At 43.3% G+C, this 25,520-nt stretch overlaps 1 protein-coding gene across 9 annotated transcripts in view; it reads left to right on the top strand.

Moving 5' to 3' along the window:
• Positions 1-25,520, top strand: part of TBC1D30 (TBC1 domain family member 30) — a 148,251-nt gene that overhangs the window by 14,871 nt on the left and 107,860 nt on the right. For 3 of the 9 annotated variants that reach the window (XM_066258362.1, XM_066258363.1, XM_066258360.1), the window contains exons 1-2: positions 403-1,026; positions 11,449-11,613. In XM_066258362.1, the coding sequence (XP_066114459.1) occupies positions 567-1,026; positions 11,449-11,613 (625 nt within the window). In that variant the 5' untranslated portion in view covers positions 403-566. Of the gene's footprint in view, positions 1-389; positions 1,027-1,093; positions 1,142-11,448; positions 11,614-25,520 lie in introns of those variants that run through there. The other 6 variants (XM_066258359.1, XM_066258357.1, XM_066258361.1 and 3 more) reach the window with 6 other exon arrangements.

The following is a 25,520-nucleotide window of genomic DNA, read 5'->3' as shown; positions in this document are numbered from 1 at the left end:
CTAGTACTTTATTTTTCACTGAAGGAAAAAGTTTACAGCATTATTAAATCTCAAGAATATGCTAGGGCTTCAGAAAGGTTATTGTCAGAAACCAAACTAAGAACACCTTGAAAGGTGTCCAGATTTGGTGGGAAGGTGAGAAGCGCTGGGCATTGTGCCCTCAAGATATGAAGAAGGGAGCTCCTTGTCTGTGCCTGTTGATTGGCGTTCAAAACTCTTCCAGGCATTATTTCTAGCTGGTGGCTGAAGAAGTTGCTTTTTTTGAGTTAAATCACGTACTTAAAAGTGAAGGTGGCAGCGGCCAGGCGCACTTGTCCTTCCGGCCGAAGTCGGGCCTCACCTGCTACAGGTGTCTCAGTCCAACGTCGTGGCCACTCCCGCTCGGAGCCGAGGGGCGGCGACCCGAATCCTGCTCAGGGGAGGTTCCACGCCTTCGGGATCTGGAGTCCGCTGGCGTGGCGCCTGGCCGAGGGCACCCCGCCGGGGAGAGGCCGCGCCTCCTCCCGGAACTAAAAGGCGCGGCGGGGCGGGGATCGGCGGGATCGGGCCGTCGCACGCCCGGGGCTATGGAGGACCTTCCCGCAGGCGGGGGCCGGGTCCCGCGCCCAGAGCCTGAGGCGAGGCCGGAGGATGTCGCAGAGGAAGCGGTTCCTGAAGTGTCCCGGACTTCATACCTGCGGGGGGCGTCCCCGGCTGGGATGCCGCGGGGCTCCCAGGATTCCTGGGAAGGCGAGGAGGCTCCGGAGTCCGGCGAGCCGCCGGGCGGTCGGACTAGCCGCACGGCGTCCCTGGTGAGCGGGCTGCTCACCGAGCTGTACAGCTGCACGGAGGAGGAGGAGGCGGTCGGCGGGGGCCGAGGGCTCGGGGGCCGCCAGAGGCGCTGCGACAGCCTCGACAGCTCCACCGAGGCCTCCAGCTCCGACGTGGTCCCGGGCGGGCGCCGGAGCGCCGGGGACTGCCGTGTGCTGCAGGAGCTGCGGGAGCGGCCGAGCCAGCGGCACCAGCGGCAGTACCTGCGGCGGAAAGGTGAGGGCCAGACGAGGGGAGTCCTGGAGGAGGGCGTGTCCCGGAACCCCCCTGCTCTTCCTGCCCTGGCTCCGCGCTCGCCTGTGCGCACCGGAGTGAATGGTCAGGCGCGCAGGTACTAAGTTTGGGATGGGGTCTTCTTTGATCCGTCGCTGGTGTCCACGGTGTCACGGACTCATGACTAGACATATTTCTTGTCTTCCCCACCCATTTCCCCATCCCCCAAAATACTCGAGCCTTTGAGTATTTTGTGGAGGCTCAAAGGGGAGAGGCAGCCCAGGTTCTAATTTTGCCAGAACAGCTGTTAGGACATGTTTGGAGTTTAAGTATATGTGAAGCGACGTAGAGGGCACCGGGGGAGAAGAGAGGCGCCTGGACCCTTTTTTTATTATTATTAATAATCTGCCTCTCTGTCCGCACCACTTGAATAGTGTTTAACTAATGAGGCAGAATAATTCGATAATGCGGTTTCTAAGCAGAACGTGTGAATTCCATTTCTGCCAGAACGTCTGGTTTTAAGAACCTTTTTATAAAAGTCCACTAGGTGGACTTTTTATTAGTGGAGGGTCCTAGAGTGCTGGCGTTACCACAGAATTTAACTGCTAGCTGGTACCATCAGTTGGGAGAGGTCATACAAAAATGGCCTTGGTTTTCAGGGGGAGAGGCAATTTGGGATTTTCTTTTGTTATCAGACTCTCATGCTGTGTCCTAATTGAGATTTTTTCCCTCTCAACTTTTCACAGATTGTCTTTCTGGCTCAATCACAATTATTATAGTTGTCTTTGTGTGTGTGTGTGTGTGTGTGTGTGTGTATATCAAGACCTCAATTTACAAACTGAAATGAGGTGTGGAAAATAGATGCTAAACCACCACATTTCTTGAATTAATGTCCTGTGCTAAATTGCCGGGGGAGAGGGGAAAGAGAGAGTGATATCCTGTCTCTAATTGAAAAATCGGACTAGCTGTTGCCAGAAAACAAAAGAACTTTTCTGCAAAGATAAGTTTTTTGCTCCATTTCCAAGTGAAGGCCAGGAAGCCATTAAGTGAGAGGACAGCAAACTAATTTACTACAACCTCACTGTGGGGGCTCCAGATTTAAAGGTGCCCTAATCAGAAAAGGAATAAATCAGTCTGTTTTCTCAAATCTATGTAAACAGTTTTAAGCTTCCTCTTCTGGTTTCCTAGTGAAGATTTTTTTTTCCAGCTGATTGTTACAAATGACTTCCATCTTCCTCCCCCTGCGTGGAACTTCGCTGGAATTGTGCCATTTAATTTTATACAATTATTTGACTGTTTTCAGAGTGTATGTTTATGACTACAGTTCCATAGGGCAATAGTTCTTTCAGAATCCAACAAAATAAATTTTGAAAAGTTATGATTTGGCTTTCTGTTTTTACAAGGCTGTTCACTTTTCATTACTGAGCAAATTTGGAGGATTAGTGATTTCCTTTTGAAAGAAGAAATTTGGCAAACTAATGTTTAAAAAAGTAACAGTACAGCCTTGCAAATGTATTTCAAACGAGTAACCACTCTAGTTGTCACTCATAAGACCTATAAGACAGGCCTCAGTTTTTTTTTGTTTCTTTGTTTTTTTATTCATTTTAAGAGAGGAGAGAGAGAGAGACAGAGAGAGAGAAGGGGGAAGGAGCTGGAAGCATCAACTCCCATATGTGCCTTGACCAGGCAAGACCAGGGTTTCGAACTGACGACCTCAGCATTTCCAGGTCGATGCTTTATCCACTGCGCCACCCCAGGTCAGGCAGGCCTCAGTTTTATTGCATGGTTAGATGCCTGATAATCTGTCCTTGCAGTCAACCCTATTAGGAGAAATAACATGACATATTAGAGTAGCCACCCCTCACCACACACACCTCTTGATCACTAAACATCATTAGAATTCTAAGAAAAAAAGAATCAGGTGATGGAAACAGTTATCTGCTTAATTTTACAGCTTAATAGTGAAAGATTGAAGCTGGGATGGCCAGTCAACTGGGGAAGGGTAAAGCCTATTGTTAGTCTCCCTTGGCAACTGGCAGGTCGGTATAAACTCCCTACTAGGTCAGACCTGGAGAGAACTCCAGCTGGACTGCCTTATACCATATGGAAGAGCTGACAGGCTAAGCCCCTTGTACCCGAATGGGAGGTGGCTGTGGGGAAGAGGGAGAGCCTCCTTTCAGCTTCTCTTGGCAACTGGCAGGTAAGTATAAACCCCCAACTAGGTCAGACCTGGAGGTCTGGAGAGAACTCCAGGTCTAGATTGCCTTATCCTGGATGAAACAGCTGACAAGGTCTATGGGTGGGCACCTGGGAGAGCTGAACTGAAAACACAGGGCTGATATGTTCCAAAAGGAAAATTTATTTATTTATTTTTTATTGATTGATTTTTAGAGGGGGGGGGAGAGAGAGAGAGAGAGAGAAAGAGAGAAAGAGGAGGAGCAGGAAGCATCAACTCCCATATGTGCCTTGACCTGGCAAGCCGAAGGTTTCGAACCGGCAACCTCAGTGTTCCAGGTCGATGCTTTATCCCACTGCGCCACCACAGGTCAGGCAGGAAAATTTATTTAAAATGCCAAGGTGCAAGTGTATTGAAATGGACCAAAGCTGTGTTGGCAACAGGGAGCGTTGGAGTAGGGTTTTTTTTAAAAAAAATTATTTATTTATTTTAGAGAGGAGAGAGAGAGAGAGAGAGGAGAGAAAGAGAGAGAGAAGGGGGGAAGAGCTGGAAGCATCAACTCCCATATGTGCCTTGACCAGGCGAGCCCAGGGTTTCGAACCGGAGACCTCAGCATTTCCAGGTCGACGCTTTATCCACTGTGCCACTCCAGGTCAGGCCTGGAATAGGGTTTTTATAGTTTAGTCAGGGGTCTTGGAAAAAGCAGCTGACATCACTGCTTATATAGGTACAAAGTAATATTTTTTTGTATGTGGATTGGAGAGGTGCCACAGTTTCTCCAAATTGTTTGTCTCCCAGTTCAACTGTCTAAAGGAGGCCTGTGCTAGTTTCAAAGGTCTGGGGCTGGCTAGGCCCTCTGAGGCTTCGAGCAAGCCAGTCACCCCTCCTTCCACGGGTTTGTGGCCTCTCTAGGCCTGTGGCTAGGCTTTTACAACTATTGTGATTTAAACTCCCCTAATTGTCAGGGCCCTTTCCAATGTAAGCTTTCCCTGACTTTTCTGCAAAGATAAGTTTTTTGCTCCATTTCCAAGTGAAGGCCAGGAAGCCATTAAGTGAGAGAAGAGCAAACCAGTTAACTACAACCTCACTGTAGGGGCTCTGGATTTAAAGGTGCCCTGAACCCAAACCTTACAAATAGGATACCTGATTGTTTTACAGGGTCAAAACATCTCTATTAACATAATACACGTAAGGAGTCTCATATAATGCAGATAACCTGTGTATTCTCTCTTCTTTCTGTTAGAGACTTTGTGATAGCATCAATGTAGCGCCTAATTTTACATATTTAGTTTATGTGGATCCTTTATTTATTTGAGGCACCAAAATGGTTTCTCAGGAAATCTAAGTTCTCTTCTCAGTGTTTTCATTAAGGGGTGAGCTTGGAAGTCAGAGTGCTTGAGTTGATATCCTGCCACTGTTCCCTACTGTGTGACTTCAGACAAGCTATTTAACCTCTCTGTCTCATTTTCCTCAGTTATAAGTAGGGGTAATAGTAACACCTACCTCAGAGGGCTGTAGTGAGAATTATGTAAGTTAATGTGTGTAAAGTACTCAATAAATGTTAGCTATAATAATTATTATACACACTGGGGTTCCTTAGAGGAAATTGTCTGCTGTTTGGCATTTGGTGACCTTCTCATTTTTCCTATTTATTTAATAACACTATGTTAGGAGCAATAGCGGATGTTGTGGGCATACAAAGATAAAGAAGGCTTTATTCCTGTCTTCAGGATGCTTATACACCAGCAAATAATGCTGTAGATCCTCAAACTTGATTTTGAAGATTTTTTCCATATTAGGCAATACGTATAATTCAGAGACCCACAGAGCTGTAGGTACCTTAAGAGTCACTGAAAATGACTCTTGTGGAAGAAGTATATGGTAATTTAAGTGCAAGATGATATTGCTACTCCTGTAAGGAAAGTTTGTAAACATTCAAAGAAAGGATATTCTCTGAAGGAATCTAAGAACGAAGAGCTTCTGATCTCCTTTGGTAGCTTGTGCTCACATTTAACCATCTTTAAAACCCAAATAGTTTCACTTAACCTAAATGAGCTCTTATTTCCCATTACAGCCCACTGTGTTTGAACTCAAGAGGAGAGAAATAACTAGTCTTTGTTCTCTTCTTTGTAGACATTACTTATTCTTTTTTTTTTTGTAAGTTTATTTATTTTTTTCTTTACAGGGACAGAGAGAGAGAGTCAGAGAGAGGGATAGATAGGGACAGACAGACAGGAACGAAGAGAGATGAGAAGCATTAATCATCAGTTTTTCGTTGATTGCTTTCTCATATGTGCCTTGACTATGGGCCTTCAGCAGACCGAGTAACTCCTTGCTTGAGCCAGCAATCTTGGGTCTAAGCTGGTGAGCATTTTTAATTTTGCTCAAGCCAGATGAGCCTGCGCTCAAATTGGCAACCTCGGGGTCTCAAACCTGGGTCCTTGGCATCCCAGTCCAACGCACTATCCACTGCGCCACCGCCTGGTCAGTCCCTTATTCTTTTTTAATGCTATTTTTATTAATGTGTTTTTTTTTCCAGAGACAGAGAGAGAGTCAGAGAGAGGGATAGACAGGGACAGACAGACAGGAATGGAGAGATGAGAAGCATCAATCATTAGTTTTTCGTTGCACATTGCGACACCTTAGTTGTTCATTGATTGCTTTCTCATACGTGCCTTGACCGTGGGCCTTCAGCAGACCGAGTAACTCCTTGCTTGCGCCAGCGACCTTGGGTCCAAGCTGGTGAATTTTGCTCAAACCAGATGAGCCCGCGCTCAAGCTGGTGAGCTTGGGGTCTCGAACCTGGGTCCTTGGCATCCCAGTCCGACACTCTATCCACTGTGCCAACGCCTGGTCAGGCAATTAATGTTTTCAAAGACTGTTCACATTTTTTTCTCAGAATAATCTTGTATTCTAAGCATAATTTTGAGACTTGGAGCACTACCTTGCCTAAGATCACACAGATAGTTGGTTGGTCCAAAGGAAGTTCTTGTTAATTCAAGGTCAAATGGCATTTCTCAGCTGTTACAGTGCTGAAGCACTCCCCTGCAGTTCTTTTATACAGACCCCAAAAGTTCACTTGCTTTGACCTCTGCAGTGTTTTTATTTATTTATTTACTACTAATTTTAATGAGGTGACATTGATAAATCAGGGTATATATGTTCAGAGAAAACATCTCTAGGTTATTTTGACTTTTTTTTTTAATTTTTATTTTTTTACAGAAACAGAGAGTCAGAGTGAGGGATAGACAGGGACAGACAGACAGGAACGGAGAGAGATGAGAAGCATCAATCATTAGTTTTTCGTTGCGCATTGCGACACCTTAGTTGTTCATTGATTGCTTTCTCATATGTGCCTTGACCGTGGGCCTTCAGCAGACCGAGTAACCCCTTGCTTGCGCCAGCGACCTTGGGTCCAAGTTGGTGAATTATTGCTCAAACCAGATGAGCCCACGCTCAAGCTGGTGACCTCGGGGTCTCGAACCTGGGTCTTCCGCATCCCAGTCTGATGCTCTATCCATTGCACCACCACTTGGTCAGGCAATTTTGACATTTGATTATGCTGCATTCACATCACCCAAAGTCCAATTGTCTTCCGTCACCTTCTAACTGGTTTTCTTTGTGCCCCTCCCCTCCCCCAACTCCCTCCCTCTCTTCTACCCTATCCCGTAACCCCCACACTCTTGTCCATGTCTCTGAGTCTCATTTTTATGTCCCAACTATGTATGGAATCATATAGTTCTCAGTTTTTTCTGATTTACTTATTTTGCTCAGTATAATGTTATCAGGGTCCATCCATGTTGTTGTAAATGATCCAATGTCATCATTTCTTATGGCTGAGTAGTATTCCTTGGTATATATGTACCAAAGCTTTTTAATCCACTTGTCTACTGATGGACATTTGGGCTGTTTCCAGATCTTTGCTATTGTGAAAAATGCTGTCATAAACATGGGGGTGCATTTCTCCGTTTGAAACAGCGCTATGGTGTTCTTGGGGTATATTCCTAAAAGTGGGATAGCTGGGTCAAAAGGCAGTTTGATTTTTAATTTTTTGAGGAATCTTCATACCGTTTTCCACAGTGGCTGCACCAGTCTGCATTCCCACTAGCAGTGCAGGAGGGTTCCCTTTTCTCCACATCCTTGCCAGCACTTATTCTGTGTTGTTTTGTTGATGAGCACCATACTGACTGGTGTGAGGTGATAATCTCATTGTGGTTTTAATTTGCATTTCTCTAATGATTAGTGATGTTAAGCATTTTTTCATATGCCTATTGGCCATCTGTATGTCCTCTTTGGAGAAGTGTCTATTCATTTCTTTCATCCATTTTTTTTTTAATTTTTATTTTATTTATTCATTTTTAGAGAGGACAGAGAGAGGGAGAGAGAGACAGAGAGGGAAAGAGAGGAGAGAGAGAGAGAAGTGGAGAGGAGCTGGAAGCATCAACTCCCATATGTGCCTTGACCAGGCAAGCCCAGGGTTTCGAACCGGCGACCTCAGCATTTCCAGGTCGACGCTTTATCCACTGCGCCACTGCAGGTCAGGCTTTCGTCCATTTTTTGATTGGATTGTTTGTCTTTCTGGTGTTGAGTTTTACAAGTTCTTTATAAATTTTGGTTATTAACCCCTTATCAGACGTATTGTCAAATATGTTCTCCCATTGTGTAGTTTGTCTTTTTTTTTTGTATTTTTCTGAAGTTGGAAACGGGTTGGCAGTCAGACAGACTCCTGCATGCTCCCGACCGGGATCCACCTGGCATGCCCACCAGGGGGCGATGCTCTGCCCATCTGGGGCGTTGCTCTGTTGCAACCAGAGCCATTCTAGCGCCTGAGGCAGAGGCCACGGAGCCATCCTCAGCGCCCGGGCCAACTTTGCTCCAATGGAGCCTTGGCTGCGGGAGGGGAAGAGAGAGACAGAGAGAAAGGAGAGGGGGAGGGGTGGAGACGCAGATGGGAGCTTCTCCTGTGTGCCCAGGCCGGGAATTGAACCTGGGATTCCTGCACGCCAGGCTGACGCTCTAACACTGAGCCAACCGGCCAGGACTAGTTTGTCTTTTTATTCTGTTCTTATTGTCTTTAGCTGTGCAGAAAGGTTTTTAGTTTGATATAGTCCCATTTGTTTATCCTGTCTTTTATTTCACTTGCCTGTGGGGATAAATCGGCAAATATGTTGCTGCGAGAGATGTCGGAGAGCTTACTGCCTATGTTTTCTTCTAAGAGGCTTATGGTATTACAGCTTACATTTAAGTCTTTTATCCATTTTGAGTTTATTTTTGTGAATGGTGTAAGTTGGTGGTCTAGTTTCATTTTTTTGCAGGTATCTGTCCAATTTTCCAACACCATTTGTTGAAGAGGCTGTCTTTACTCATTGTATGCTGTTACCTCCTTTGTCAAATATCAGTTGTCCATAAAGGTGTGGGTTTATTTCTGGGTTCTCTATTCTGTTCCATTGATCTATATGCCTGTTCTTATGCCAGTACCAGGCTGTTTTGAGTACAATGGCCCTGTAGTATAACTTGATATCCGGACGTGTGATACCTGCCACTTTATTCTTCCTATTCAAGATTGCTGAGGCTATTCGTGTTCTCTTTTGGTTCCATATACATTTTTGGAATATGTGTTCTATATCTTTGAAGTATGTCATTGGTATTTTAATTGGTATTGCATTGAATTTATAAATTGCTTTGGGTAATATAGACTTTTTTTTTTTTTTTGTATTTTTCTTAAGTTGGAAACAGGGAGGCAGTCAGAGAGGCTCCTGCATGTGCCTGACCAGGATCCACCTGGCACACCCACCAGGGGGCGATGCTCTGCCCGTCTGGGGCGTCGCTCTGCTGCAATCAGAGCCATTCTAGTGCCTGAGGCAGAGGCCACAGAGCCGTCCTCGGCGCCTGGGCCAACTTTGCTCCAATGGAGCCTTGGCTGCAGGAGGGGAAGAGAGAGACAGAGAAGAAGGAGAGGGGGAGGGGTGGAGAAGCAGATGGACGCTTCTCCTGTGTGCCCTGGCCGGGAATCAAACCTGGGACTCCTGCCCGCCAAGCTGATGCTCTACCACTGAGCCAACCGGCCAGGGCCAATGTAGACATTTTAATGATGTTTATTCTTCCTAATCATGAGCACGGTATATGCTTCCACTTGTTTGTATCTTCCCTGATTTCTTTTATTTATTTATTTATTTATTTATTTATTCATTTTAGAGAGGAGAGGGAGAGACAGAGAGAGAGAGAGAGAGAGAGAGGAGAGACAGAGAGAGAGAAGGGGGGGAGGAGCTGGAAGCATCAACTCCCATATGTGCCTTGACCAGGCAAGCCCAGGATTTCGAACCGGCGACCTCAGCATTTCCAGGTTGACGCTTTATCCACTGTGCCACCATAGGTCAGGCCTTCCCTGATTTCTTTTATCAATGTTTTATAATTTTTCGAGTATAAGTCTTTAATCTCTCTGGTTAAATTTATTCCTAGGTACTTTATTTTTTTGGTTGCAATTGAAGTATTTTTATTTTTAATTATTATTGATTTGTTTTTGAGAGAGAGAAACAGAAATATTGATTTGCTGTTTCATTTATTGATGCATTCATTAGTTGATTCTTTTATGTACCCTGGCCAGGATTAAACCCACAACCTTGGCTTATTGGGATAATATTCTAACCGAGTTAACTGACCAGGACCTGAAGTATTTTTCTTACTTTTGAACATTTCTTTGTGTTCTCTTCTGATCCTCTCTAGTTTCTCCAAATTGTTTTCAACATGAGTAGATCCAAAAACCCCACACAGGAGCTCTAGTGAGGGCCTAGCCATTGCCAAGCTTAGTGGAAGGCAGGTCACACTGTGGTGACTAATGATAATACCAAGTGTGACAAAACTTCCAAATTGTAATGATTATTCATGTAAAGATTGTTGACATTTCCGATTCCTAAGTCTTCTTTTCACTTGTAGAAAACTGCTGTTGAGATTATTAGCTTTATGAATGTAGATTGTGTGTGTGTGTGTGTGTGTGTGTGTGTGTGGCAGAGACAGAAAGAGGGACAGACAGACAGGAAGGGAGACAGATGAGAAACAGCAATTCTTTGTTGTGGCTCCTTAGTTATTCATTGATTGATTTCTCATATGTGCCTTGACCAGGGGGGCTACAGCAGACTGAGTGACCCCTTGCTCGAGCCAATGACCTTGGGCTCAAGCTGGTGAGCCTTGCTCAAACCAGATGAGCCCATGCATAAACTGACGACCTCGGGGTCTCGAACCTGGGTCCTCTGCATCCCAGTCCGACGCTTTATCCACTGCTCCACCTCCTGGTCAGGCTAGAATTTTTTTAATATATCTGTTTAGAGGAAATATACTTCCTACATCTTTGAAAAATTATTAAGTCTCTAAGATGAGATATTTTACCTAATATGCAAGCCATTGGTAGACTGTCTATTTAAAACAAAAACCAACCTGATCAGGTGGTGGTGCAATGGATAGAGTGTTGACCTGAGACGCGATGACCCAGGTTTGAAACCTGAGGTCGCTGGCTTGAGCACGGGCTCACCAGCTTGAGCGTGGGGTCGCCAGCTTTAGCATCGTAGACATGACCCCATGGTCGCTGGCTTGAAGTTCAAGGTCACTGGTTTGAACCCAAGGTTGCTGGCTTGAGCAAGGGGTCACTGGCTCAGCTGGAGTCCCCTGGGCAAGGCACATATGAGAAGCAATCAGTGAACAATTGATGTGCCTCAACTACTAGCTGATGCTTCTTGTTTCTCTGTCTTCCTGTCTGTTTCTGTCACCAAAACGAACAACCTCCCAGCCAGTATTTTCACATTTCTCTGCATTAGAAAATGTGATAGTATTATTTACTTTTAACTGATTATTTATTTTAAAAGGTGACATTTGTTGTCAGCTGTTAGGTTTATCATTGATGTAACAGACTCAAAGATTCTTTTCTTGCAGCTTAGCTTCTGAACACAGTAATGATACAAAATGTATATGCCAGTTTCCAAGCAAGGAAAAGGGAAATTATCAACCAGAGCCAAATATGGTAAAAGTAAGAGTCTTGCTTACATGTTACAGGTAATATGAATTTGTCTAATGGTCATGGCAGGAGATGGATGAGTGACTTATCAGAATAGGTACATGTAGTCCTGGGTAAGAACCCAGAATTGCTTGGTTTTAGTGGATGTTTTAGATAATTTATCTTATGATTAGAATTATGTTGACATTTCTATTCCTCTCAGGGAGTATTTATTATTCTATTTTTGAATTATCTTTTCTAATAGATACTAATGAACTGAAGACGATCCTTCGAGAACTTAAGTACAGAATTGGCATTCAGTCAGCGAAGTTACTTTGGCAGCTGAAGCAGAAAGATAGGCTTCTGCATAAAGTCCAGAAGAACTGCGATATTGTGACTGCGTGCTTGCAGGCCGTGTCACAGAAGAGAAGTAAGTGTGGGAGTGGGCTGAGCCCTTTGGCCATATGCAACTGGGATGTTATTGAGCCAAGTCAACAGTTGTGGTTTTAAATCTGTTGAAAAGTTTTACATGGAAATTTATCCCCTGAGAACTAAAAACTATAGAACAATTTGTATAACTTTCTATTTTTTCAGTTAAAACACGTTACATGTCTGATGTTTATTATTCTAGATTTGTGGTGGCACTTCACTGTGACAATGGTTCCTTTTACATGATGCAAAATAATGACAAATCTTTATTTTAAAAACAGCATCAGATATATGGATACAACCTAAAAGGAATGTCTTTGTTTTCCTATTCTCTTTGTGCTTAATAAGTGAATTAAAAATTGACTTAAAAGAAGGAGACTCTTGTAACAGGATCTTAGAACTTGTTCTGAAACCTAAAAGGACAAAATATTTTAACAAATTAAACCCATCTGGTAGGTAATCCGTTCATAATCTGTGCATAGTTTGTTAATTGAGTTAAAAAATAAATTGCTAATGCATGTCAAATGCCAAATATAAAAGCTTGTGAATTAATTTTATAATTCTCTATGTAATAGTTTTATGTTTTATTCTGCTAACACTTCCCTATTTTTGTTTGTATTCTTTATTAACATGCAGCATGGCACAACAGTTTGTTCAGGTATGATAATATGGGCAACAATGAAGTGTTTTCCTGAAACGCCTGTGGCAGGTTTTTAGGTGCATGTGAAAGTTGCCTTTTCTTGTTCCTTTACTTTTTCACTTTTATATGTAAAGTAACACCTCCTAGAGTTTTTTTTTTTTAATTGCAATTAAGATGTGTGTTTTTTCATAAAACAATTTTCAGGGCTTGGTTAGTTTCAGATAACATTTAATGGCTTAAATCAGTGATTTTCAACCTTTTTTGAGCCGCGGCACATTTTTTACATTTACAAAATCCTGGGGCACACGACCTACCAAAATGACACAAAATGACACTCTAACACAGAACATATTATACATATAGTTAATAATATAGTTTCTAAATGTATTTATACTCACACCTGACCATGTCTCACGGCACACTAGTGTGCCATGGCACACTGGTTGAAAAACACTGGCTTAAATTATATTATGTTTAGCCTGACCTGTGGTGGTGCAGTGGATAAAGCATCGACCTGGAAATGCTGAGGTCGCCGGTTCAAAACCCTGGGCTTGCCTGGTCAAGGCACATATGGGAGTTGATTCTTCCAGCTCCTCCCCCCTTCTCTCTCTCTGTCTCTCTCTCCTCTCTCTCCCTCTCTCTCTCCTCTCTAAAAAATGAATAAAATAAATAAATAAATAAATAAATAAATTATATTATGTTTATTATTAAAAGAAAGTACTGTTTTTTTCCTTCTCTTTTATTATATCACTGTTTGTTATCACCATATTATTCTTGCTGTTTACTAAAGAAGTTTTCAACTTAATGTGTATTAAATGCAATGCCGCTCGATTATCCAAGAAGCAGGAATGTAATTGAGTGGACTGTTTTTGAATAGAGGTTTCTCCAGAGCCAGGCACTTGTCTGAAATAGCTTGAGAAGGGTATAGATGTAAATATAGATGTGGTATCTATATGTATCTATAAAAAATTTGGCATGCAGTGTATTTGATATTTTCCCATGGATTCTGATTCATTCACAAGCGCCCCATTGAAATGTTATTATGTTCTTCTTTTATTTTACCTTGGTTTTGATTTTTTCTCTTTTCAATCATGTTTTAAGTACAGAATGAATAAGATAGGTTTTGTAGGTTTGTTCTTATGTTGAGTTTGTATGTAAGTTGGAACAGGTACATTTACCTAATAAAATGGACTTAGATGTTTGTCTTACCATAGTGTTTATCTTTATGTGCATATAAATATGTACTTAAACATTTTCAAACCTACAGAACCTATCTTGTTCGTAACCTGGGGACTGCCTGTATTGCTGTTAAAAGCCAGAAGTTAAAAGCATGAAGTGATAAATGCATGGAGTTTGGAGGTGTGTGAAACCCTAAAGGGGGCTGGAGCCTGTGTTAGGAGACAGAGAAGAAAGTCAGGCTAGCACAGGATCATGACGTAATAATTACCAGGGCCTGATAATCATTTAGAATTTGAATTTATTTGTCTGAAGAAAGGACCAGCATTTATGTCTTTTTTTTTTTAACTTTTTTTTAGATTTTTTATTTATTTTTTAGAGAGAGGAAACAGAGAGAGAGACACAGAGATACAGAGAGAGAGAGAGAGAAGGGGGGAGGAGCAGGAAGCATCAACTCCTATATGTGCCCTGACCAGGTGAGCCTGGGGTTTTTTTTTTGTATTTTTCTGAAGCCAGAAATGGGGAGGCAGTCAGACAGACTCTCGCATGCGCCCCACTGGGATCCACCTGGCATGCCCACCAGGGGGCGATGCTCTGCCCATCCAGGGCGTCGCTCTCCCACGACCAGAGCCACTCTAGTGCTTGAGGCAGAGGCCATAGAGCCATCCTCAGCGCCCGGGCCAACTTTGCTCCAATGGAGCCTCAACTGCGGGAGGGGAAGATAGAGACAGAGAGGAAGGAGAAGAGGAGGGGTGGAGAAGCAGATGGGCGCTTCTCCTGTGTGCCCTGGCTGGGAATCAAACCCGGGACTCCTGCACGCCAGGCCGACGCTCTACCATTGAGCCAACCGGCCAGGGCCAGAGCCTGGGGTTTTGAACCAGCGACCTCAGCGTTCCAGGTCAACGCTTTTACCCACTGCACCACCATAGGTCAGGCCATTTATGTCTTTTTTAAAAAGTGTCCACAGCCCTGGCCGGTTGGCTCAGCGGTAGAGCATCGGCCTAGCGTGCGGAGGACCCGGGTTCGATTCCCGGCCAGGGCACACAGGAGAAGCGCCCATTTGCTTCTCCACCCCTCCGCCGCGCTTTCCTCTCTGTCTCTCTCTTCCCCTCCCGCAGCCAAGGCTCCATTGGAGCAAAGATGGCCTGGGCGCTGGGCATGGCTCTGTGGCCTCTGCCTCAGGCGCTAGAGTGGCTCTGGTCGCCAACATGGCGACGCCCAGGATGGGCAGAGCATCGCCCCCTGGTGGGCAGAGCGTCACCCCATGGTGGGCGTGCCGGGTGAATCCCGGTCGGGCGCATGCGGGAGTCTGTCTGACTGTCTCTCCCTGTTTCCAGCTTCAGAAAAATGAAAAAAAAAAAAAAAAGTGTCCACAAGCACCGATTTAATTTTTTAATGTGTGAATACGTACTTCCTATGTATTTATTTTAGGGTTTGGCTCTTTAATCTAGACAGGGTTTTGCATTTCAGACAATATGGGGTTAATGGCTCTTTACCTTGGGAGTTCAATTCTCTCTTTGGTAATAAGACTGTTAAGTAGAACAGAATGTTTATTGTTGAGTTAAGAAATAATAGTGCATCAAAAAATCATTTTAAATCTATGATACTGTTTTATGATGTAGCTAGAGCTGGAAATTGGACTAAGTGGTTGTGTTTATTATCCCTTTCAGATCTCCAGAGGTTAGATGTTTTGTGACTAAATTCCTGATTCTAGGAATCTTTCCTCTTTTTGCCTCTTTCCTTAAGGTCAACTGATAACAAATATGTTTAATAGAGTTCTGAAGAATTGAGATTTTAATATCACAACAAACTTTCATTTCTATAGTGATAGGCAGTGAGGCATTTAAATACAACATATAAAAATAAATAAATGCAACATACATGTTGACTTGATTGTATATAATATGCACAAGTTCAGATAAACTTTATTTTTCCCAATGGATTCAATGCTTATAGTTCTTTCCATAAGTGACTTTTCCTTTCCATAATATGCTATGGAATGAAACTGTTTTAATACTTTATTAAAATGGGTTATTTCTTTTGATATCAGAGGGGATATAATAATTTTAAAGTAAGAATCAGAAGTGTGGATTATGAGCCAAAATGCCTAGGTCATTTTTATTTCTAACACAGATAATATAACTGCTTAGACCTTACGGTTTCCTATACCACGCCTTATGGTAGAATCCCTTTATTTGAAAAGTTGGGTGGGCCTGACCTGTGGTGGCGCAGTAGATAAATCACTGACCTGGAATACTGAGGTTACTGACTGGTTTGAAACCCTAACTTCCCTGGTCAAGGCACACATGAGAGTAGATGCTTCCTCCTTCTCCCCCCCTTCTCTCTCTCTCTCTCTCTCTCTCTCTCTCTCTCTCTATTTTTCTCCTTTCTAAAATGAATAAATAAAAAAGAAATCTTTAAAACTTGTGTGGGAATAAGAAGAGTAAGATCAATATTTGCCTTATAGAAGAGCAGATTTCCCCCTTATGGTTAACCATTCACCTAAGGATAATCATGGTATAATCAATTTAATATCAGGTCTACCGGAAAGTTCTGTCCATTTCTATCACAACAAGTTTCGACACGTAAGCACATGTTTATTTGGTGCATGTGTGCCTCTCTATTTTATCACTTAATGTATACATACTGACATAGCAAATTAACTAAAACAAAGTTGATTCACGTTAGTTTTATGTGTGAAGCAATAGTGTACCCGTGGCTACTGATAAAGTTCATTTATGCCACTGTAATTTTTATGAATTTCAACAAGGAAGAAATGCTACAGAAGCATGTAGCAATTTATTGGAAGTGTTTGGTGAAGGTACAGTTTCTGATAGGACATGCAGAAGATGGTTCGAAAAATTTGAAACAGGTGATTTCGACCTTTCTGATAAGCCATGTTCTGGGCTACCATCTTTGATCGATGACGATGTTGTTAAGACCATGTTGGAGCAAGATCCTTTTCTGACAACATCGGAGATCTCAGAAAGGCTTAATTCAGCTCAGCAAACCATTTCGGACCATATTCGGAAGATAGAATTGGTGTGGAAATATTCAAGATGGATGCCACATGAATTAAGTCAGAAGAATTTGGATGATCAAGTCGTCATATGCACATCTCTGCTTGCTCGGAACAAAATCGAGCCCTTCTTGAACCGGATGATAACTGGGGATGAAAAGTGGGTTACCTACAAAAACATCGTAAGGAAAAGGGCATATTGTGAACCTGGAAAACCTAGCCCTTCCACCTCTAAACCAAATTTGACTCTGAATAAGAGAATGTTGTGTATATGGTGGGACATTCGAGGACCAATATATTATGAGCTTTTAAAACCAAACGAAAAGCTCAATTCGGAGAAGTATTGTCAGCAACTGGATAATTTAAAGACAGCAGTTCAAGAAAAGAGGCCAGTGATGTTCAATAGGAAGAACATCATACTGCATCATGATAATGCCAGGCCACATGCTGCTTTGGGGACTTGTCAAAGAATTACAGAACTAGGCTGGGAAATTCTGTCGCATCCACCATATTCCCCAGACTTAGAACCCTCTGACTATCACTTGTTTTTGTCCTTACAAAATTTTTTGAAGGGCGCCCTGGCCGGTTGGCTCAGCGGTAGAGCGTCGGCCTGGCGTGCGGGGGACCCGGGTTCGATTCCCGGCCAGGGCACACAGGAGAAGCACCCATCTGCTTCTCCCCCCCTCCCCCCCTCCTTCCTCTCTGTCTCTCTCTTCCCCTCCCGCAGCCAAGGCTCCATTGGAGCGGAGATGACCCGGGCGCTGGGGATGGCTCCTTGGCCTCTGCCCCAGGCGCTAGAGTGGCTCTGGTTGCAGCAGAGCGACGCCCCAGAGGGGCAGAGCATCGCCCCCTGGTGGGCAGAGCCTCGCCCCTGGTGGGCGTGCCGGGTGGATCCCGGTCGGACGCATGCGGGAGTCTGTCTGACTGTCTCTCCGTTTCCAGCTTCAGAAAAATACAAAAAAAAAAAAAAATGCAAAAAAAATTTTTTTTTGAAGGGCAAAAAATTCAAAAATAAAGAAGATATCAAACAAGCACTGGTTTAATTTTTCGCAAAAGATAAAACATTTTTCAAAAATGGGATATACAAATTGCCCTCACACTGGCAAGAAACCATTAATAATAATGGCAATTATATTATTTAATAAAGTTTATTGACAGTAAGAAAAATTTGTATTTTGTTTTATTCCAAAAACGGACAGAACTTTCCGGTAGACCATATATTAACAATAAAATCAATAATAATACGGGCAGCAGCTGTAACCATTACATACATATCTTCTGACAAAAGGTTAGATTTCTTTTTCATAACAATTCCAAAAAGGTATGTACTTTAGGCACATTTTGTTAGGAAATAGATTAAGATAGTTTAATTTGCTAAGGACACACAGATGATAAGCAGTTATGATGGAATTTGAAGATAGATGTCTTCAAAGTCCATTATCTTTCTACCATAAGTTGTGACATAAGAGAGTTCTTAGACATTAGATTGATACTTCTGTAATATTAGAATATGATTGGAGCAATCAGAGATTTGTAACATGCATAGGATATAAAACTGTTTCAGGTTTATGAATTCTGAATATGTGTCTTTGTCAGATATATGTGCTGTAAATACCTTCTCACATATTTTTGCCTTGCATTTTTACTCTCTCTGTTTGTGACAGAGACAGAGAAAGAGAGACAGGGAGAGGGACAATTAGGGACAGACAGGAAGGGAGAGAGATAAGCATCAATTCTTCATTGCAGCGCCTTAGTTGTTCATTGGTTGCTTTCTCATATATGCCTTGACTAGGGTCTACAGCAGACCAAGTGACCCCTTGCTCAAGCCAGCGACCATGGTCATGTCTATGATCCCACATTCAAGCTAGTGATCCCATGCTCAAGCTGGTGAGCCCTCACTCAAGCCAGCGACCTCGGGTTTGCAACCTTTGCATTCCAGTCCTACGCTCCATCCACTGTTCCACCACATGTTCAGGTGCATTTTCACTCTTTTTTTTATTTTAATTTATTTATTCATTTTAGCAAGGAGAGAGAGAAGAGAAAGAGAAGGGGGGGGGAGCAGGAAGCATCAACTCCCATATGTGCCTTGACCAGGCAAGCCCAGGGTTTCGAACCGGCGACCTCAGCATTTCCAGGTCGGTGCTTTATCCACTGTGCCACCACAGGTCAGGCCTGCATTTTCACTCTTAAGAGTGACATTTAATAAAGAACAAATTTTCCTAATTCAATTTATTAATCTTTTAGCTTTTTGGGGCCCCATGCTTAGTAGGGCCCAACAATTGGTTTAATGATGTGCTGTTGCCTTCTTGAAGGTTTTAATAATTTTTAAACGGGGGGGGGGGGGGTGTCCACAAATTATATTGCCAGTCCTGCCTTTATGGCTGGTACTTTTTTTTTATTAAACTCATGAATTTCTCCCATATTATTTTCTGGAAGATTTATTATTTTATTTTCTTATTTAGACATAGATACATCTGGAATTGATTATGTTTGTTTAATATGAAATAGGAGTCATACTTCATTTTGTCCACATGGATATCTAATTGACTGAACCTGGTCTATTGAAGAGAATCCTTTTACCACTATTCTGTGGTGCCATGATGTATTGTTGTAATGTATCAAAGGCTACAGAATTAATATTAATATTTTAGGAAGCTTGCCTGACCAGGCGGTGGCGCAGTGGGTAGAGCATCGGACTGGGATGCAGAAGATCCAGGTTCGAGACCCCGGGGTCGCCAGCTTGAGTGCAGGCTCATCTGGTTTGAGCAAAGCTCACCAGCTTGTACACAAAGTCGCTGGCTTGAGCAGGGGGTTACTCGGTCTGCTGAAGGCCCAGGGTCAAGGCACATATGAGAGGGCAATCGGTGAGCAACTAAGGTGTCACAACAAAAAACTGATGATTGATGCTTCTCATCTCTCTCCATTCCTGTCTAACTCTCTCTCTGTTTCTGTAAAAAAAAAAAAATTTAAGAAGCTTAAAGAACATTTTATTAATTTGGGCTAGGTGTACAGAAAGATTTTGTAAATGATCTTTGTACTTGTGTGATGGCATTGTGTTGTAAATGCAGAGGAAAAGGACACTCAGATTCATTGACCTTCCACCACACCTGTGGGGAAATAGGGTGAATTGCTAGCCAGGTGCAGGCAGAGAAAGATTAAACCTTTTCTTATATTAATGGACCATTTATAGGTATTTGTCCCCATGGAAACTACCTCTCCCCTCCTGAAAGCATGTAGTTAATGTGTGTATCTCTGGACAAAGGAATAGCAAATGAACACTAGAACACAGGAATGTTTTATGGTATGTAAAGTGACATTTTTACCATTTGTTGCTTTATAAGTTTTAATGTGTAGAAGTGTTTTTTATGAATCCGATAGACAGATGTTATACACTTGCTAATGTATTGTGTCCCATCCCCCTTCCCTTCATCCTTTCCCCAAACCTGTATAGGAGAAAACAAAAGGTATAAGCTTAAACCGTGATGTCAGGCGTTTTCCCCACCCATGTATAATTAAGGGTATATAACCAGCCCCTAGAATATTATAGACACACACGATTTGGGACTGCCCCGTGTAAACTGTATGCGGTTGGCATATTTAATAAATTTCCTCCTTTAATAAAACTCTTCAAAACTTATTTGGACTTGGTGTCTCTAGGAAAACCCACAGAATTGTGGACTGGGTACTTTATAACAGTATAAAATTAGGTGTCCAGTGTGTGCAGGTTTCTTTTTGAGCTCTTACTCTGTTTTGTTTTGTTTTTTGTTTATCCTTGAACCAATACAAAAAATCTTATTGTAGTTTTTGGTAACTTCATGTTTGATAGTGTAGATTCTTACACTTTGTTCTTCAAGATTCTTTTGTTTATTACTGGCTTATTAGGAAGAATTTACATCTTTACAATGTTGGGTCTTCCAGTTTATAAATGTGGTTTAAAATTTATTTGAATAATATTTTACAGTTTTCTATGTCTTGCATATATGTTTTACTAGATTTATTCTTGAGTAGAGATTTTTTTTTTCTTCCCCACATTTGGCTGTTGCTTGGTAGGGGTGGTGCACTCTTAAGAGGATTTCCTTAAATATGTGAAACCTAAACCTTAGATACATATTAGACTTTGTATCAGAAACTTCATTGTTTTACAAATGGTTTTTGTTCTCTGCACTATATAATAAAGCTGGCCACAATTCCTGCAGGAGTTGAGTATGTAGCTCCCCTTCCCTTCCCCTGTCCCTCTTCCCCTCCGTCTACCACCCTCTCCTTTCCCTTCTCCTTTCCAAGGTAATTACAACCTCAGCTTTTACATTTTTTATTTTTCAAGTGGGGAAAACAAGGCCCAGAGAAGTTGGGAACCACAAAAGACCCTCTGCTTCCTTCCAGTGGTTGGCAAACTGAGGCTCCCTAACCATAGGCGGCTCTTTGGCCCCCTGAGTAAGGCTCTTACAGAAAACACCACGTGCCAGCGAGCAGGTGTGAGTGTGTGTGTGTCTGTGTGTGTGTGTGTGTGGGTGGGTGTGGTTGTGTGGTGTGGTGGTGTAGGTCGGTCAGGTGACTGGGAGATGCTCAGCAGGATAAACAGCAAGGGGGATAAGCAGTGGGGAGGGGGGGCAGCACGAGTTGAGTGAGCCAGCTGCTGCTGCAGGGAAAGAAACAGAAGGTCCTTTGTGGTTCCCAACCTGAGAAGAGATTTCTTGATGCCCTTTTTTTTTTTTTTTTTTTTTCCTTTTCTTTTTCTGAAGTTGGAAACGGGGAGAGACAGTCAGGCAGACTCCCGCATGCACCCGGCATGCCCACCAGGAGGCGACGCTCTGCCCACCAGGGGGCAATGCTCTGCCCCTCTGGGGCGTCGCTCTGTGGCAACCAGAACCACTCTAGCGCCTGGGGCAGAGGCCAAGGAGCCATCCCCAGCGCCCGGGCCATCTTTGCTCCAATGGAGCCTCGGCTGTGGGAGGGGAAGAGAGAGACAGAGAGGAAGGAGAGGGGGAGGGGTGGAGAAGCAGATGGGCGCTTCTCCTGTGTGCCCTGGCCGGGAATCGAACCTGGGACTTCTGCACGCCAGGCCGACGCTCTACCACTGAGCCAACTGGCCAGGGCCAATTGATGCTCTTTTAAATTGGCATCTTTTAAAGAAATTATTTGTTTCTATTACACAGAAATATGGTTGTTTTTGTGTATTGACGTTATATCCAGTAATCAGACTTGTTACTTTTTGATTCTAATAATTTATCTATAAATTATTTTGTATGTTTCTAAGTATATAATCTTTATCATCTGTGAATATTCTCAGTTTTATAGATTTCTTTACCATTCTTTCACTTTTTCTCATCTTGTGCCCTGGCTAGGATCTCTAGTGTAATGTTGAGTAGAAGTAGTGATAATGGGATGGAAATTTTTGTTTTATGTTTAAGCTTTTTTTTTTTGTATTTTTCTGAAGTTGGAAATGGGGAGGCAGTCAGACAGACTCCCACATGTGCCCGACCAGGATCCAACCAGCATGCCCACCAGGGAGCGATGCTCTGCCCATCTGGGTCGTCGCTCTGCTGAAAACAGAGCCATTCTAGCGTCTGAGGCAGAGGCCATAGAGCTATCCTCAGCACCCGGGCCAACTTTGCTCCAATGGAGCCCTGGCTGCAGGAGGGGAAGAGAGAGACAGAGAGGAAGGAGAGGGGGAGGGGTGGAGAAGCAGATGGGTTCTTCTCCTGTGTGCCCTGGCCGGGAATCGAACCTGGGACTCCTGCACGCCAGGCCAACACTCTACCAGCTGAGCCAACCGGCCAGGGCCTTGTTTTATGTTTAGCCTACATAAAAATTTTCATTGTTTCACTGTTAAATGCAATGCTTCTTAAATGTTTTCTGTAGAAATCCTTTATCAAATTAAGGAACTTCTTTTGTTCAGTTTGCTAAGATGAAATTTTGTCATATACTTTATGCTGTATTGAGGTAATATATTGAATTTTATATATTTTATTGACTGTTAAAACATCTTTGCATTCCTGGAAAAATCCTAAACATATATTTGTATAATCTGGATTTGGTCTGCTAATATTTTGTTTATGATTTTTAGGTTATAAGTGAGATTAACCAATAATTTTCCTTTTTTGTAATGCTCTTGTTGGGATTTGGGAGCTTCACAAAGGAAGTTACAGAGTGTGCCCTCCTTTTTCATCATGTGGAAGAAATTGTGTAAACCTGGAATATTGGAATGTTATTTTTTTCATGTTCAGTAGAGTTCACTAGCAAAGCATTTGGGTCTGATGCTTTCCTGAAGGATGGTTTTAAATTATGGATTCAAATTTAAACAAAATAATTACAGGATTATTTGTATTTTCTGTTTCTTCTTGTAGTTGCTTTGGTAAATTATATAGAATATGCCCATTTCCCATAACTTTTCACATTCTTAGCCATAATATTTTGGAGTTCCTTTAGTGTTTCAAGATATTAAAGCAATTTCACTGATTTAAACAGGAATTCACTTACTACTTAAAATATTTATTATAAAATGTATCATCATAAGGAAGAGTATTCTAATACATGTATGTCTATTTTTAAAAAATTAAGTTATCCTGGCCGGATAGCTCGGTTGGTTCGAACAGTGGTCCCCAACCTTTTTTGGGCCACGGACCGGTTTAATGTCAGAAAATATTTTCACGGACTGGCCTTTAGGGTGGTACGGATAAATGTATCATGTGACCGAGACAAGTGTCAAGAGTGAGTCTTAGATGGATGTAACAGAGGGAATCTGGTCTTTTTTTTTTTTTTTTTTTTTTTGTATTTTTCTGAAGCTGGAAACGGGGAGGCAGTTAGACTCCTGAATGCACCCGACCGGGATCCACCCGGCACTCCCACCAGGGGGCGATGCTCTGCCCATCTGGGGCGTCACTCTGTTGTGACTAGAGCCACTCTAGCCCCTGGGGCAGAGGCCAAGGAGCCATCCCCAGTGCCTTGGCTGCGGGAGGGGAAGAGAGAGACAGAGAGGAAGGAGAGGGGGAGGGGTGGAGAAGCAGATGGGTGCCTCTCCTGTGTGCCCTGGCTGGGAATTGAACCCGGGACTTCCGCACGCAGGCCGACGCTCTACCACTGAGCCAACCGGCCAGGGCCTCTGGTCATTTTTTAGACAAGATCGGGCGGGTTCAGGATGGTGTGGCCGTAGATGGAATCTGGTCATTTTTTGAGATTTTTTTTTTAAATTTTATTTATTTTTTACAGAGACAGAGAGTGAGTCAGAGAGAGAGGGATAGACAGGGACAAACAGACAGGAACGGAGAGAGATGAGAAGCATCGATCATTAGTTTTTCATTGCGCATTGCAACACCTTAGTTGTTCATTGATTGCTTTCTCACATGTGCCTTGACTGCGGGCCTTCAGCAGACCGAGCAACCCCTTGCTGGAGCCAGCGACCTTGGGTCCAAACTGGTGAGCCTCGCTCAAACCAGATGAGCCCGCACTCAAGCTGGCGACCTCGGGGTCTCGAACCTGGGTCCTTCCGCATCCCAGTCCGACGCTCTATCCACTGCGCCACCACCAGGTCAGGCAATCTGGTCATTTTTAAAAAATAAAACATCATTCAGACTTAAATATAAATAAAACAAAAATAATGTAAGTTATTTATTCTTTCTCTGTGGACCGGTACCAAATGGCCCATGGACCAGAACCGGTCCGTGGGTTGGGGACCACTGGGTTAGAGCATCATCCTGATACACAAAGATTATGGTTTGATCTCAGGTCAGGACACAATTTGATGTTTCTGTCTATTTCTCCCTTCCTCTTTTTCTGAAATCAATACATAAATTTAAACAATAATTAAAGATCTATATATGTGATATGTACCTATCATGATTGAATAATAAATATTACTGTCAGATTAGAAGTCCCTGTGTGTGTCTCCCTGATTGAAATCTTCTCACTCTCCCACATTTATGTTAGTTATTCTCTTGCTTTTCTCTATAGTTTTTCTGTCTCCTGTGTATATTCCTAAGCAATGTATAGTTTTGAAAAACTGAGTAGCTAGCCTGACCAGGCGGTGGTGATACAGCATCGCACTGGGATGCAGAGGACCTAGGTTTGAAATCCTGAGGTTGCCAGCTTGAAGGGGAAGGGAGAAGGGGGAAGGGGGGAGGGGAAAAGGAAGGGAGGAGGGGGGAGAGGGAAGGTGGAAGGGAAGGGGTGGAAGGAGGGGAAGGGCGGGAAGGGGAGCCACGTACTCATTTGAGCGCAAGGTTGCTTGCTTAGACATGGGATCATAGATATGTCCCAGTGGTCGCTGGCTTGAACCCAAAGATCTGTGGCTTGAGCAAGGGATTACTTGCTCTGCTGTAGCCCCCCCCCCCCCATCAAGGCACATATGAGAAAACAGTCAATGAACAACTAAGGAGCCACAACGAAGAATTGATGCTTCTCATCTCTCTCTCTTCCTGTCTGTCCCTATCTGTCAAAAAAAAAAGAACACCCCCCGCCCCCAAATTGAGTAGCTAACTCAAGACTAGTAGTGTAGGAGAATGGGAATGTTTCCTGTGTTAAATAAAAGATCACAAAACATAAACAGTCTCTGGGTCACACAGTCTGAGGTTGGGTTCCCCTGAGAATGCACAGGGACCCCCTTCTGGAAGAGCCAGGAGCAACGTTATGGATGAGTCCTGTAGCATCTGCCAAGGCTAGTGGCTGAATGATCAGCTAGGTTGGGGAGTGGCCTGCTTTTTATTTTGGACTCAAAGCTCACCATGACCTTTCTCTTGCTCTCAGAAATAGGTCAAAGCAGAACACTTGTGGGCATGGAGGGGAAGGGAGAGCAGCATGCTGTAAAATAAGCATAGATGACTGAGGCTGCACCAGCTGTCCTGGGCATTCGGTCCTCATGTTAGAAAGATGGTCCAACATCAAGAAGCATCTTTTTTTTTTTTTTTTTTTTTGTATTTTTCTGAAGCTGGAAATGGGGAGAGACAGTCAAACAGACTCCCACATGTGCCCGACTGGGATCCACCCGGCACGCCCACCAGGGGGCGATGCTCTGCCCACCAGGGGGCGATGCTCTGCCCCTCCGGGGCATCGCTCTGTTGCGACCAGAGCCACTCTAGCG

The sequence above is a fragment of the Saccopteryx bilineata genome, chromosome 2 (genome assembly GCF_036850765.1).
Source record: "Saccopteryx bilineata isolate mSacBil1 chromosome 2, mSacBil1_pri_phased_curated, whole genome shotgun sequence".
Taxonomy (NCBI): Eukaryota; Metazoa; Chordata; class Mammalia; order Chiroptera; family Emballonuridae; genus Saccopteryx; species Saccopteryx bilineata.
Note: the sequence above shows the minus strand (reverse complement) of the source record. Positions and strands in the feature narration are given on the sequence as shown.